The 16220-nt window shown below is 36.4% G+C and overlaps 4 protein-coding genes across 6 annotated transcripts; all 4 read left to right on the top strand.

The window, feature by feature from the left end:
- The first annotated feature begins 17 nt into the window (after positions 1-17).
- On the top strand, positions 18-9590 carry LOC135172794 (lipid storage droplets surface-binding protein 1). Of its 2 annotated transcripts, none has more exons than XM_064139172.1 (9): positions 18-870; positions 2144-2292; positions 2407-2592; positions 2952-3144; positions 6425-6594; positions 6741-6998; positions 7263-7361; positions 7616-8933; positions 9026-9590. In XM_064139172.1, exons 1-8 carry the CDS (start codon positions 864-866, stop codon positions 7739-7741), a joined length of 1188 nt encoding a protein of 395 aa, XP_063995242.1. In that variant the 5' UTR covers positions 18-863; the 3' UTR covers positions 7742-8933; positions 9026-9590. The 2 variants fall into 2 exon arrangements, with proteins under 2 accessions (XP_063995242.1, XP_063995231.1); XM_064139161.1 differs by lacking the exon at positions 18-870 and adding an exon at positions 1088-1112.
- LOC135172821 (uncharacterized) lies at positions 3233-6353 on the top strand. Of its 2 annotated transcripts, XR_010301181.1 has the most exons (5): positions 3234-3543; positions 3664-3832; positions 4349-4611; positions 4796-4920; positions 5167-6349. XR_010301181.1 is itself a non-coding variant. In XM_064139225.1 (4 exons), the coding sequence occupies exons 1-4, from the start codon at positions 3473-3475 to the stop codon at positions 5171-5173; spliced, it is 510 nt and encodes a 169-aa protein (XP_063995295.1). In that variant the 5' UTR covers positions 3233-3472; the 3' UTR covers positions 5174-6353. The 2 variants fall into 2 exon arrangements, 1 of the variants encoding a protein (XP_063995295.1); XM_064139225.1 differs by lacking the exon at positions 4796-4920 and having other exon boundaries at positions 3233-3543; positions 5167-6353.
- LOC135172801 (lipid storage droplets surface-binding protein 2-like) lies at positions 9448-12679 on the top strand. The gene is made up of 4 exons (XM_064139184.1): positions 9448-9589; positions 10583-10926; positions 11484-11730; positions 12106-12679. The coding sequence occupies exons 2-4, from the start codon at positions 10615-10617 to the stop codon at positions 12384-12386; spliced, it is 840 nt and encodes a 279-aa protein (XP_063995254.1). The 5' UTR covers positions 9448-9589; positions 10583-10614; the 3' UTR covers positions 12387-12679.
- A 575-nt stretch (positions 12680-13254) lies between these two features.
- On the top strand, positions 13255-15977 carry LOC135172698 (lipid storage droplets surface-binding protein 2-like). The gene is made up of 4 exons (XM_064138972.1): positions 13255-13415; positions 13769-14122; positions 14830-15079; positions 15581-15977. Exons 2-4 carry the CDS (start codon positions 13799-13801, stop codon positions 15835-15837), a joined length of 831 nt encoding a protein of 276 aa, XP_063995042.1. The 5' UTR covers positions 13255-13415; positions 13769-13798; the 3' UTR covers positions 15838-15977.
- Positions 15978-16220: the final 243 nt, after the last annotated feature.

The following is a 16220-nucleotide window of genomic DNA, read 5'->3' as shown; positions in this document are numbered from 1 at the left end:
TTGTATATAAAACGTCATTATTAAGAGAAAAGTAGAATAAAAGGGCCTTAGGTTGTAATTTTCCGATTTAGATTAAATAGTCTTAATAAAGCTGCAGAAAAATCCCATCGTGTGGATGGAAATCCATTTGGACAGTTCGAGGGACTTGTCATCGTTATCACGAGACATTTTCTGTCACAAAGTGCAGCAATAAATCTAGTTATCGTGCGACATAACAATAGAATACAAAAAATAATCGGTTCCAGACTTAAATTTTTTACACTCCCAATCAGTGTTTTATTTTCAGCAACAAAAATTATGCACTGCGAGGCAAGACAACTGAGTGGCAAATATGTGAAACCGTAACCGTAGTGAGGAGGACACATAATTTTTTCGGAATATTTTACTTAAATGTTATTTCAGATTTTAAATAAATGTGAGCCCAGTGTACTCATCTCCCTATGAAACTGCTTCACATTGTATTTTGCAATTGTCAACAAGCAGCAATTATTTCAACGAATGTTTTAAACAATTACGAAATCGACATACAATGCCCTTATTTTATTCATCATCCCCATGCCAATTCCTGCCAATTTCATAGAGAAATTAATCACCAGTTTTGCAGTTTGAATCCGCAGAACACCAATGATTATAAATTTGACGAGTAAAAAATCACTAACAAAAAAAAAATAACGAGGAAAGAGTATTGGTCGTATCAATCAATGGTGTCATAGGTCAAGCAGATGAGATACAGCAGTCCACTCTGAGTCTTGCAGTCGACACCGTGTTCTTCAGCAAGACGTACAAAGTGACTTCCAGTGATATTTCAATGACACCACTCAACTCCAGCAAGAAGTAACCGATAGCAGGACCCACGGAACGCTATGTCAGGTACAGATCATCATATCGTTCAAATTTGAATGAGTTAATCATCATTAAGTATGACGAATGGTCGATTACCCCACCATACTCCCATTTCTCTCACTCGTCTCTCGCCCAAGACGCAGTTAAAAAACATTAAGCTGTGATGTGCAATGTGCCATCGGCTTCTGGTGAATTATCAAATAATTAACTAACAAATATAAAAAAAAATATTCATTTGGAAATCGTTGTGGGGTCTGCGATGATTAGGAGTATGTGGTAGATTGATTATTCACAATTTTTTATAAAGATTACGGCGAAAAATTACGAGCAACGAAATTGGCAATTCAATTTAACTTCACATGAAAATAACATCTTAAAATTGATTTTTAACAAAAGTTCGATGTATACAGAAATGTATTGGTCCCCTCCATTTTCCTGTCATCGAATTATGAATATTATTGCAACATTTTCGTATTTTTATTTTCTTTTGTTTGAAATGCCATATCACCAGTGACTTGAACCCCACTTCTTACATACTTTTTCAAATTTAATCAATCCGGCGAGTTTATTGTTTACTACAATGCTGTCATCTTATTTTGGTCCCCTTTCTAATTGTTATCATCCCATGTTCAATAATCTCACTTTTTATTCTGCGAATTGAAGTCATTCTTCTACCGATACGATCCATAAAATTTTCATTCAGTATTTTTCTTTAGTACTTGAGGTGATGAGGCCAAATGTCTATTTATGCCACTGAGTCGATATACCAAAGTAATCAGCAAATAATACTGCTTTTTCCCAAAGATATTAATTTTTATCAATATTAGTGTATACGTCGACATTTCCGCAGCTTTAGCGGTTCAATGAAAATATGCGATAAGACAATTAAGATATTGATTGAGACAGGCGCATAACAGATGGAAAAGTACCTAAATTTATTTGTCAAGAGAAGCGACAGTCAAACAATTACAGAATCTGAACAGGCCCGTGCTAAAAAAAGGACGAAGTTCCTCACGAGAAAGTTGTAAAAAACCTGGATTTCAGATCTAAAGTTATTAATGATCCAAGACAACTCGCTCCGCTCCCCAACGCCTACCTTATCGCAGTTGATGTAAACAAATAGACCACTCGTCATGCATTAGTAAAGGATAAAAGATTGCAGTATTTTACGTAAAATCAAATAAAAAAACCTCGACATTAGCCATCGGCCAGGGACATTGAAAACTCTCGGCCTTATTATCGCTTTGCCTCTGATATTACGTAACAAATTAATTCCGACAAATTTTCTTGAATTTCTCAGCGATTTCGTCTCCAGATATGACACGACCACCCCCTCTCGTCAGACGGCACTCGGATTTGCCGCAATTTGAGTCTGTCGCACGAATTTCGAGTTTACCACTGGTCGAGAGTGGAATGATGATGGCTGGTAACGTTTATGAGAGGATAAAGGTACCTTTTGGAGGTTCAATCGATTACTACGTCACAACAATTACAAAATAGTTAAAACTAACATAATATATTTTTATTTTCATTTCCTGACTGTCTTTTGAATTGATGGCGCAGCGTTCTAATTCACTGATGAGTTGGAGTCTTGATACCGCTGAGCAATCTATCGCGATAGCAACTGCATCTGCTAAACCCGCGATTCTAGTCCTTAATGGCCCTATCACAACGTTGGATAATCTCCTGTGCAAGGGAATAGCCATTGTGGAGCAGAGAGTGCCAGCTGTTCATTTGCCACCACAACTCGTGAGTGATAAAAATTGTTATTTTTGAAAATCAATTCAAAAATATTAAAATTTTTAGTTCACTCTGATTGAATTTAATATATATCGTCAGAGTACTTTCATTCAGAAGTAAATTGCCAATTTGTTGCTACCATGGGCAATCGCGATGATATAATTTCTCTGTCTCTATTGCAAATAATGATCATGTCTTGTTATTATTTCACTGCAATAAATATATTTCCAGCATTTGAGACCTTTGTATTCCGCTGTCATGGGTTCCGAACCGCCAAATGAATATTCAATTTTCCTCTTTTAATAAAATAAGCCTTGAATTGAAAAAAATATTTCTCAGAAGAGCTGTTCCCCATCTTCATTGTTTAGTTGTACTGGAACACGCGAGAGTACGTGAATAACAAATTCGTGAGGCCGGTTTTGAAACGTGCCGGAAGCGTCAAGCAAATCGGCAGTCAAGCAGCGGATGCCGCAGCTGATCGACTCGATGGTGCACTCACCGTCGCTGACAAATACGTGGACCAGTATTTACCGGCGGATCCAACGGACAAGTCCCAAGAAGGTAATAACACGGAGCCCACATCGATCACGAAATCGATTTTTTGGTTATAAAAAAAAAAAAATGGTAGAGTGACATAAACAAGTCACACCGATGTTCAATAATCCTATTATAAAAAGGAGACCCGTGTACAGATCGATATCGATATTTCTCGAAGAAATATCTCGAAAATGCGTAAGCGTAAGACAGAAACCGAAGCGACATCTGTCGATTATATTAGTCGCACATTGGGCTGGAACAAATGAACCGGTAAAAACCATCACATTTGGCAACGTGTTTGAGTGTTTTTATCCTATTATAAAAAGGAGATAATTTATAATCGTGAAACATCATGACATCTCCACCTATTAAATATACGACCAACAGAGCCATTGATCATTTCAATGTTGCAGCTACACTCATGTAAGTATTCCTATTATTATTTTTAAAAAATGAACATATTTCAAAAATTTATTATGCATTCAATCATCATAACCTATCATTGACACGTGTTCGGAGAGTAATTTCATTTTTTTTTCTTAGGAAAATCATCGGCTACGTCGACAGCATTGAAGACCTGAGAGAGTTGCCAAAGTCTCCATCTAAGTGGATTTACAAGTGCATTTTAAATAACAATGATGGCAGAAGGGTTCGCATACTTTGCTCGGGGGATGATGCTCTCAAATACAAGGATGAGATCAAGATGTATCAGGTACAGGTGATTTCCATTCAAAAAGAAAAAAAGTGAAATTGTCACATATAATACCACAAGAGTGGTAGGGAACCTAGAGGGAAATACTCGATAATGTTGAAGATCGAGTGGTATTCAGGAGATTATTTTTCCTATCCAAATTTCGGCAAAGAGAATTGTGCCATGAAATGAAGAGAGGTTTATTTGGTTAAGTTATCGTTTGTTTTTTTTATATATAGCCTACCGGCAGAATTATGAAAAAATTATCGCATATAATACCACAAGAGCTCCGAAATTATCGAATATTTCCCGATAGGTTCGTTGCAAACAAATGAACGTAAGAACGTACGTTATTTATTTGTAGGGAACCTTGAGGGAAAAAAAATATCAACGAATAAATAACATAAATGCCCAGTTCAGTTTTCTAGGTCAGTTTTCTGTTTTGGAAACAAAATGAATATCTATATGAATATCTATGCGAATATCTGAATGAATATCTATGAGAATATATGAAAAATTTGAAATTTTACTTTTTAGATAATAAAAATCACTGGAGGGATTATTAAAGCGGCCAATCCACAGTATCGGCGATCAACGGACACTGTGAGCGACAAAGAATTTCAATTTGCACGTAGGAGCACTTTCGACATCTTTGGCACATTTAACATTACGAATGGAGCTGACAATGGAAGGTCGAAGGTCATCTCATATAAAAAATTGAGATGGAGAACGTTTGTGCTGCTCGCGGGCCAGTCCAGATCACTGGATGGCTCAAAGAGCCATTCAGAAGCATTACCACGGTAAGTGGTTCGAGTTATGGATCTGGCATGTTTTGTACAAGGGTTCATCGCATGACCATTCACGTGGTAACATACATCCCGAGAGAAGATTTGATCGAGGGAATCAAAATGACCATTAAAGGTCGAGTTGATTGTCGTGGGGATGGTTTTGTTCTGAATATTAACAGCATGGATGACATTGCAGTCCTGACTGAGGATGTAGCCCTCAATGAAGATGAGTTGGATGATGCTGTCGAAGCACCTCCTCTCATTCTCAAACGAGGGGCAGCTGAATCTGCATCTGGAGAGGCGATGGACGTCGCGAATAAGGTACTTTTTTTTATTAATGGTTATGGTTATCCAAATTTAATTACTTTTAATTTTTCACTATTCTCCCTTCAATGCAAGAGAATATTGCAATATTTTCATCTAATGTTGGCTTAGTTTCAAGCAGAATTCAGTATAATATTTTCATTAGAACATTAATAAAAAAAATTTTCTATGGAAATATAAATGAAAATGCATTGAATCATTCATTAAACAGTTATTAAGAACAGATAATCTTTTTTGTTTCAGAAACTGAAAGCTGAATAGCTTTAATGACGGGCTATTTACTCTGGAAGTTCAATTGCAAAATTGAAAATTTTTTCTATAACAAGTTCTAAACTGTTATTTTTTCACACAAAAATTGAGTTCTATAACAAGTTTAACACTGTTATTTTTTTACGCAAAAATTGAATTCTATAACAAGTTTAATACTGTTATTTTTTTACACAAAAATGAAACATTGACAAGCTTGAGCTCTTTAAGAATCTGATTTTTTACTTTTAAAGACTGCCAACTTCATAGCAGTAAGGTTAATACTCATTTAGCTTTAACAACCAAAACAGGTGGAATTATAATAATCTATTCATGAACATTAGTATTTATTCAGAATTTATTTCAATATATGGCCCTGTTTTTGAAGAAAAAGTATTACTAAACATTTGTATTTTTTATATATAACAGAGAAAACTGAAGACTAATTAATTTTATGATTAAAGTAGATAAAGCCCTCCGGAATCACAGATAAGTGATACAAAGGATGTATTCATGTTAATGTTTGTTCATAGTTCTTAACATATGTTGTAATGTCAATTATAATTGTTGGAACATTATTTTTGTTTTCATTTCAAAATCCGTCCCACTCCTGTAAATGTTTATTGAACGCAAGTGGCATAGGTTTGGAGTTAATGGTTTCATTAATAAAAATTTAAAACGCGATTTTTTTGCAGACATTCAGTTTGAACCTTCCCTACGGTTGTAAGTCGCAGGTATACACCTTAGTGCGGCAACAATGTCTCCTGCACTACTACTCACGAAAAAAAATTCGCAAGCAGCGATGTTCTTGGTTATGTGAAGGGAATAAATAATCTCAATCGCATAATTTGATGTTCACAAATAATTAGAAAATCTTTAATTATTAGATTAGATTATTATGAGACTAAGAACGCCCTCTTCCTGACTTGACTGATTGCTGTCGCTATTATAGCTAAATCTCGAATTTGCGGAAATGTTCTCGATTCTGTATACCGTATGCTGCCTCGCACTGTATAGTATATGCAATCTTAGAGCAATCGAAATATATTAAGATTTTCCCAATTGTCTTTTTCCATGAGTTTTAATTTTAACTTCGAAGATAGAATAAGAGCATTCATTTTCTAGAGTTTTCAATTCTTATGATTTGGAAAAGATGGCGCGTGCGTAGCACGCGCGGACGATCTCGTCTGATTAAATTATTGACAAATTTATGAGGGCATAAAACTAGGTTATAAAAATATTTGATGTTCGGCAGATGCAAATCCAGTACAGATAACTAGTAAAACAACACGCACTATAATTCACGGAGCGAGATTTTCGAAAAAATTGCAGAGGAGGCTAACACGCCGGACAATGGCAGAAGCCCGGGCACTCAAAGACCAGAGCACCGAGTGCATTCACGTTTTACTCTATGTCGTCGAGTTGGTTCGTGTTTTTTAATATTTTTGCTACTAATTTTTTCAATATGGTCTAACAAACTCCAGGAAGGTGTAGAATGTGCTCTGCTACGCAAGCGTACAGCGTACATTGAAAATTCATGGATATTGCAAATTAATTAATAAAATTGATAGATCGCCACAGATCCGAAGATGGCCCTCCAAAAGTCTAAGGAGCTTTGGGCCGCATTAAGCCTCCCGGAGCCTGAGAACCAGGCACGTCCTGCAACACTCGAGCAGCTGTTGGTGCTCTTAACCCGAGAATCTGCCCGCAGGATTGTTCATCTAGTGAATGGCACAGTAGCTCTTGCGGCCAGGGCTCCGCAGCGTTTGGGTGCCACACTTATGACGATTTCACATCAATTATTGTCGATAGCGGAAGTCACACTGAAGGTGAAACTCCAGCTATGAAAACCAGTTTTTTTCTTATGTGAAAGGAAACCTATTTTAAACGATCATTTATAGACTTGAAGGTGTAAATAATATCGGTTTCTCGTTTGCAATAATCATTTTTTTGATCCTCTTTTAATTCTGTGTTTCCCAAGAATTTCGTGATTGAAAGGAAACGAGAAAATATATCTCTTTAAAGATTGAAATTGAATATTTTTCACATATAAGAAGCAATTACAGATAAAATTCTAATTCCACATTTTTTAGATGACTCCAATCATTGGAAAGAGTGAAAAAACAGACACCCAGATATCAATTCTACGATCAACCATCGAGCACCTCAGAGTAACAACAAATTTATTGTTGGTGAGTAAATTATTCTACGAAATGAGGCTCAAGGACATTTATTAACCCTTTGCGGACGTACTAAATTCGCAAAGGGATAAAATGAGTGCCAATATACTTTAAACAATTTCTAAATCTTTCAAAAGCACGTTCTTAATTATTATCGTATACTCTAAACTTTTTTACCAATTATTTGTTGTTAGATATTAAATATTAATTGATTTTGGATAAGAGATTCTCATCATAATTAATCGAGGAATTTCCAATTCTCGTAGGAACGCACAGCAATATTTTTGGCGGGTCGCCCAAAACCCAAAAAGGTAGCATCCAACCAAGCGCACGACAATCACAACAACCACCTGTCCAACGAGCCTAATCGTCCGTCGAATGGAATTGATTAGATCCCATCAAGAGTTCTTCGTCAATGTGCTCTTCGTCAATCCTCGCTAGGGAGGATTGTTTATTCAACGCATAGTATCTCGATTAATCATGCTTATAACAGTTCAATAAAATCTTTCAGCTGTGAATTTATCTCAACAAATCTTCTGGATTTTTCTGTGTCTCCAATAAAATCGCGATTGAGTTGTTTAAATGTTCTTTTAATATCATTCGATATCTAAATTTTATGATGTGGAATAAAAATGAGTGTTTACCGGAGCTGTAGGATTAAGATGAGTCAATTCTTTAGAACGTAATTTTTTTGCAAATAAATTAGAAAAATAATTGATAAAGGTAAAATCACCCGCTCAAGCAATTTTCTAGTGAACAATCTTTTCAACTCAATTATTGATCAAGTAGTCGTAGTTATCAGGTCCTAGAAAATAGTATGAAATGAACAGATCAGCCACAGATCAAAGGACCCACTCGCACTCGACAAATCCCGGTAGAAATATTTCTACCCTTTCTCATCGAGCATCAGACCAAATATTGTATTTGAAGGCGACTTAAAAACATTTCACAACGATATTTTCAATAGTTTAAATTCTCCAAATCTTAAATTGACTTTTAATCTTTACCGGAATATCCGCAAAACCATTAAACTGTTCTACCGGAAATGCCTTAGACGTATCCATATTGTGTAGAGATAAATCGGTAGTGCTGAAGTCTAAATAGCGCATCAGTTATTTTCGGCGCAAATGAGCCGACTAGACTATCAAAAAAAAAAAAAAAAACATAAAGCGTCGGAAAATAAAATGACGCAAAATGGCATAGTAAAATCTAATGTCTCTGGGGCAGATAAGGATGCTGTCTAGACACACTATAGACGCCACAGTGTACACTAATGGCATTATCAAAAAGCAGATAAGTGCGAAAATATTTCAAATGGAAATGGAGCGAAAAAAACGCGAGACATGAAAAAAATTGTCAATGTCAGTCGCGCAAAGTAACACGAGTGTTGAGTGTGTTTAGTTGGACCCTGGCCGATAAGCCGGCTGAACTGTCTTTCTGTCGCGTGACTCATGTCAGAAAGGATAGGATTTTTCCAGACACACTGAAGCCGCAAGCCACACTCTCTCTCATGTGGTATTACATGTCCCGGGGTTTTCATTTCTATGAAGAAAAAAATGAGTTATTGGTATTGATTGGTCGATGGTACGTGGCTAGATTCAATTCAATTATCGGATTTCTCCAAGAGAGTCTCGGAGACATCAAAATAACCTGTATTTGAATGTTTATTGGTATAGATTAAGGACAAAAAATCAATAAAATTTGAAAAGCCTTTTGAGCCATTTTTCAACACCAGTTATTTCAACTCATCAACTTACACAGGGAATTGCAAAGTAACATGAATTTTTAATGAAGTTTTCTCATGTCTGCAATAACCACTAATTAGATATAATTTTCATTATCACATCGCAAAAAAATTTGATCGTAAAAATATCTGCGCCGCTGCTCCAATAAGGCAGACATTTGAAGTTGGACTTTGGATTAGCTTCACGGCAGCGCTTTCAGTAATTTGTAATGTACCGGCAAACTTCCCCATCGTTCCCATTGGCACGTAGCAGAGCCTCACGTCGGCGCAATCCCTTCTCTTCCTCATGTAAAATAACGCATTACATCGCCGGCTCGGTGTCGCACATTATTTAGTTCCAGTCGTTGTGTTAACTTTCGATACGATAACAACACTTGCACATTTCTCATCTGGCTGCACTGCATTTTCCGATAGCTTGTAAAAGATTTGAAGATAGCGTGTGATAATTTCGATTGACGCGAAAAATTCACCCGGTGCATTTACGCTGAGAAGAACGGTAAGTACTTCGTTTCAACGTAACATGATTAATCACTTGCATTACTCGATAATGGTCTCCATATTTTCTTCATCCTCTTATTATTATCGAGCATGTAATAACTCATGTGGATTATCGTGTCGTGGTATGTCGGGTGAAGTGGAACAAGAGTTGAAATGGACGAATCGTTAGTGATGATTGTTTCATTGACTGATTGATATTTTGATTGTAATCTCTCGTTAGGATAATTTATTACGACACTTTCGTGACGTTATCCCGATAATTACTGAAAATATTAATCTCGAAATGTCACGAATTCAATGATTCTCCAATGAATTATCTAAACCGTAAAGTGATTCATAAATAAATTTCATAAAAAACTTTTTGAAAACATTTTTTAAGCCCAATAACAAATTGTATAGGAACATTGAAGGTATCCAATTTTTTCTGTGGAATATTTTCCATTAAATATGAAAAAAGTTGGAGCTGCTGTGTCAAATGCTCCAAATTTTTTATTGATACTGGAACTTAAATGAAGAGAAATCGTCTCTGTATGGAAAGATTTGTTTTGACTCGAATATCGATTTTCCTCGGGGTGAATGTAAACAGACATTAATTATCAGAGAGTACTGAATTTTCGAAATGATAGGAAACAGGTGAAAGTACCTGAAATTTCTCTCGCCTGATCATGTAATGTGAAAACTTACTATCCATCGCTCAGAGATCATTCAACTCTGTTGTTGTTCATCGTTCCAAGTTTACAGAGTCGATTTCTCTTGATTAACACGAGATATTGGCGCAGATGAATGAATCTTGTAAATCAATTGAGAATATCTACAAAGGTTCTTTACTTTTTTCGATGTGATTTTAGTTTATATCCAAAAAACTATTTATCCGATTCCAATAAACCATTTTCAACCATTTTGAGTCTGCTATAATTGTAAAAAATGAAGAATAAAAAAATTATTGAATTATTGATTTTATCGAATTTTTCTGATGGCTTTATTTATTCAGGAAGAAAGGTTCTCTCTACCAAAACGAAAAAAATGGCCGCAGCTCAGGTATCGTTTCCACAGATTGAGGTGTTCAATCGTGTGCTCGGGTTACCAGTCGTGGAGCAAGCGTTAGCTGTATCAGCGTCAACATATTCCCGCGTGAAAGACTCGAGTCAGCTTCTTCACTGGGTACTATCAACCGCTGAAAATTCAATAACCGATGCTACGCGACGCGCAGCACCCTTTGCAGCTCCAATTGCGATGAAGTTCGAAACGCCGATTCACTTTGTTGATGATAAATTATGCAAAGGTCTGGAGAAAATCCAGGAGAAGGTGCCGATTGTCAACGAGACCCCCGAAAATGTGAGTTCGAGAAATTTAATTATTTCTAGATTGGGAGAAAATATAAATACCGTAATAAAATGATTGAGAGCAGCTGCACTGAGGATTAAAAATAGTGAATATAATTTCGATTTATGAATTTATGAACGCTGGGAAATACGTTCTCTCTGAATAAAATAATTTCTGGGACAGCTAATTTGGGAAAAAGAGGAATGAAAGGAAAATGATAAGAAATACCGAAAATTAAAGCTTCTGCGAGATGATATGCAACACTACCCAATGCGTAGTATGTGATAAGAAATGAAAACATTTTGTTATGAAGAAAAGATTGTGGAAAACTCCATCAAATGTGGTAATATGTTCACACTTCATCACGAGACGAGTTAATAAATAGCACTAATTGGAAGTTAATTGCCGCCGAATGGCGACTCTCAATATTAATATTGCTGGACTATATATACTCCTGTCTGGTACATTCGGTGCATGAAATATATTAAAAAATTGTTTATATAATCGAATCTCATTTCCCACGAAGGAAGTCCTTCCACTTCATATTCATAGATTATTCTACCTTTCAGATATTGGTGCGAGGCTACACGTTCGCTTTACAGACAGTGGGTCCAGCGATGTCGAGAATCTCCTACGCTAATGCCCTGATAATCTCCCAGGCAAACTCCCTCAAAGAAATGAGCTGGAACAAAGCTAATCAAATTTTGGGTAGTTACTATGGTACAGTAGCAGTCCATAGACTGGACAGCACTGCAGCCCTAGTAGATAAGCTCATCGACAGGTACTTTCCACCGACCGGAGCAGAGATCGTCGAAGGTTAGTGACTCCCAATTAGCTCCTCATCCCTAAATGCCTCGAAATTCCCCTGCGATCTCTAGACGCGAAACTTCATTAGCGAACAACTCAAATAATTGAAGTCAACTCGACTCATCGCGTTTTTGCGAAAGCAGTGATGTGCAACATCTACATAAATTGACTAATAAAATACAGAATGATTGTTGCAAATAAAATGTTACAATTACATATTCGTTTCAAATCATCCTCGTCAATTCATTCAGTTTCAATGGAGAGAATAAAATTTGAAATATTTGTGACATCAGCAGGATCACTTCCTGACACCCCTAACAATTTCCAATTATTTTGCCCCGACCAATCGCCATTAGGGAGCTAATTGAGCTTTACTAATCACAGAACCCGCGTCAGCTGAAGAGGATGCCCTCCTCCACACGCTCCAGACAGTCGGGAGACTGTCGAATAAAGCAGCCCGTCGTGTCTATGGTAACGTTGTCTACAATCTTCATACCATCAATAGAGACAAAGTCAGAACCTACGTAAGCAATGTCGTCGAATTTTTGCAAATTACTCGGTACCTCCACGCTGTCAATGAGAAAATGCATCATTTCACAAGTCCAACGAAGGATTTATCCCAGAAGAAGTTGCCAGAGTCCAACGGACACGCCAAGAGCGAGTAAATACTTTTCCACTCATCAATTAAAAAATCATTTCTACTTGATTGTTATCATTATTTCATACTTGTATAGAGCGTTGTTTATGTTATGGGTAGTTTATGTGAATTTGGATTGTTAAAGAGAGGAAAGGAGAAAAGATTCATCACTTTTTTTTACATCGTTATGACGATTTTTTTGAGATTCATCATTAATTTGGAAAACGAATTATTGGATTTTAACGCATGCATTTGCTTAGATATTTAGGATTATTCCAGATGGAATTGTAAATTGAAAATAAAGTTATATTGTTATTATAATGTGTGTTTGAGGTTTTTTTAATTTATGTAGCATTCGATGGAGCAGATTTTTTAGAATATTTTCCTAATTCTGTCAGTGGAACCATTAATTTATCTGAACTGAATTTTGCATCCAACTTTCACTGTCTATTTTGGTCTAATAAATCTATTTTCGATAAATGAATCATTTCTTCCAGCAAAACATAAATTCATTTAACCGTGATCCATTAATCATCAACATTTCATCATCCCCAGTGAATTCACGGTGTCATTGAGAGTATGATTAAGACTACGACTCCAATGGAGACGTGGCTCCCAGAATCGTAAAACCGGGTGTGAAATGACGAAGTTTCGAGGAAGACTTGACCCCCACGTCACATCGAAATCACGTGTCTGCGCACACTCCAGCTGCGTCGATTTATTCTAGAAATTTTTCAATTTTTAAATTCAAATTTTCCCGTCAAAATCTGAATTTTTCAACTGGACATCGTAGTGGATATGATAAAACGCCCTGATTGTCGAAATATTTCTCAGTAGAGAGGTATCAAGTGAGCAGATATTTGGAGTTATTTTCAATTAATGAAAAGCGTTTGTTCATTCACGGGATACGGGCCTGAGCTGAATCCCCTCCTTAGATATATGTTCGTCGGTTGCTACGTAATACACCGACCATAGAATTACAGTAACTGGGCACAAGTCGTGGCATATACACATCTGTCTACCGGCTTTCCTTCGTATCATCTGTCAATACGACAAAGTAAGTTTTTCTTCAATCTATTAGACACTAGAAAATTTATCATATGATGAAATTTCTCTGGTCATCAAAAATTAATTATGAACTTTTCAATTTTTTCGAAACAGAAGAATAATCATTGAAACTAAAGAAAAGACGACCGTTATGTCAAACCCAGACACTCAAAAGATAATTCACCGCAGTTTTAAAAATTGTACCATTACATTTATTGTTGACACTATGAATTAAAGTCCAAAATAATTTCACCAGCAAATTCAATCAGATAATAATAATCATCATGAGTATATGTCCACGTTGCGTCCAAAGTCCAAACACGGAAATCCATAAATTGACTTTTTTTCTCAATTTTTAAACAGTTAAGGCTATTTTTACGAGACTTGAAAAAAATGGCTGAACAAGTACCGAGTCCTACGAAGGACGGACCCCATTTGGAGGTATTGAATCGAGTGAAGAACATTCCAGTTGTCAGTACAGCTATTGAAAAAACTGGTTCAACGTATTCGTACGTCAAGGGGTCCCATCATCTCGTAAATTGGGCATTGAATCAGGCTGAGGCAGGAATAAACTACGCGGCAGCTACTGCTGCACCGATCGCGGCTCCAATAGCTAAGAAATTCGAGGGTCAGATTAATACTGTTGATCAAAAATTGTGTCACGGGCTGGACATTGTCGAGCAAAAAGTGCCGATGGTGAAGCAACCACCACAGGAAGTGAGTAATGAAAGAAAAATCTTCTATTTTATCCTTGACAATTCAATAACGAATGAAGTTGACGAAACTATTTAGTTATTAATTTTTTTCGCGTGGATTTGCTCCAAAAATTTATCGAGGTTGCACTAGACTTTCACGTGCTCAACTTGATTAGGAAGCAGATGACTATTATTCACTAGTTAATTCAGTGACACTGTTTTCCAAATGCAATCGACTGGCCGCGATACCAGTGTTGATTTCAGTAATTTCCGGAAGAAATGGAGTCATTGACTCCAAGTGGATTGCGATATGAATTCGCTAAAGTAATTATGTCCAGACGTTTCTATAAATTTCCGTTTTTATTAGATTCACTTGTCATCCAGTACAATTTAGTTGAAATTTTGTTGCGGTCCATCAAAAAATATTCACTGATTTTATGACTCCCACATGATTACAAGAATAATTTTTTATGTAATATGATAAATACAATGATTCTGATATTAGTTGCACTTTCGTAAAATTGACCGGTAAATTTTCGGCGTCAGTCATTGTTCGCGCTGATATCCTATCGACGCAACACTTTTTTTTACTACTGCTTTGTAAAGGCAGTAAATGTAATCAATAGTCGGTTACAATTTCCCGTAGATCTCAACTCCATTTTCGAATGGAGTCAGGTGTCTCTTCCGCCGAACTTGCCATACCAAGCTCATAAAAAGGACTGATTACAGATCTACGATGCCGCGAGGAACGTGATGAGCACTTCTCTTCAACCCACAATCGAGAAAATTACAGCTGTTAAAGAATCAGCCACTCACCAAGCTTCCACTGTTAAAGAAATTAGTATCAACAAGGCAAATGAAATCCTTAACACTCACTACGGAGCACTGGCCGTTCAGGGTATTGACAACACTAGTGCACTTGTTAACCGACTTTTGGATCACTATTTTCCGCCCGTAGTGGGAGAAGAGGCTGCACCAGGTAATTTTCTCGATTACTTATATTTCATTATTTGATTATTCCTTGAACGAGAATCTTAAGGAATTTCTCAATAATTGTCGCAATGGAAAGAAACAATAGACTATCAACTGAATGTTATATTAACAATCATGATCGGAAGAAGGAAAACTAAAAAAATTGCCGCCGCCGATTTGTTGCATAAATTTACGATAAAAATACTTGGCGAAATGTCTGTTACTTTTCTACGTACGTCATCTTATCGGAGTATCTGCCCATTCTGCAGAAAGCGGATTTCGAGATGACATGTTAAATAGCTTTTGAAATGATTAATTATCTTACGATTATATGGCACTCACTCTAATCGGTTACTAGAGAAAGAACATTTCTTTAAAGGCTACTTTCATTTTAATATTCTCCTGGGGCTGTGAATTCATGTCGCCGAGTTTCCACGTAATTCCGGGAAAAGACATTATTATTTGGTAGGAAAAGAGGAATGCAGAATATAATGAACGTTAATTACAGCACCAGTCTCAGCTGACGAGAACAAAGTACTGCACACAGTGCAAACTATTGGTCAATTATCCAGCAAAACTGCGAACCGCGTGTACCATTCAGTAGCGGCACAATTGAGGACAGTAAAGAGAGAGGATGTGGCTGCATACATGCAGAGTGTGATTTCCATTCTCCACTTGACGAATTTCCTCAATGGAGGAAGGGTAGAGAACACCCCTGAAACACCTACATCATCAGCAGGAGAAAAGAAGGACCAAGAGAAGTGAACGACCATGAATTTACCTACCTTAAGCACTTTCAGAAACACTTCCCTATAAAAATATTGATTATATTGGCAAAATCGTTTATAAAATTTATGTAATCCAATTTTCACATTTGCATTAAAAATATTTTTCTTTAACTATGAGCAATTGATTTTTACTTATGGTTGAAAGATGTGTGAACGTTTAGATTTAAGTTCAAATTTGTTATTTAATACGTGGGCAGGTGAGACGTTCAACAGTTTTAATTATCACTACTCCAATTTAAATAAAAAGCTGACTATTAACCCGCTCTTTCTTACAACTTGTTGACTTCAACCCGTTGTATTATGAAAAGTGATTTCTCCATCTGCTTGTATTCAGTGCTGGGCACAGGCAAATGTATGTTC

This window comes from Diachasmimorpha longicaudata, chromosome 1 (genome assembly GCF_034640455.1).
Source record: "Diachasmimorpha longicaudata isolate KC_UGA_2023 chromosome 1, iyDiaLong2, whole genome shotgun sequence".
Classification (NCBI taxonomy): Eukaryota; Metazoa; Arthropoda; class Insecta; order Hymenoptera; family Braconidae; genus Diachasmimorpha; species Diachasmimorpha longicaudata.
The sequence above is the reverse complement of the archived record's forward strand: the minus strand, read 5'-3'. Positions and strand labels throughout refer to the sequence as shown.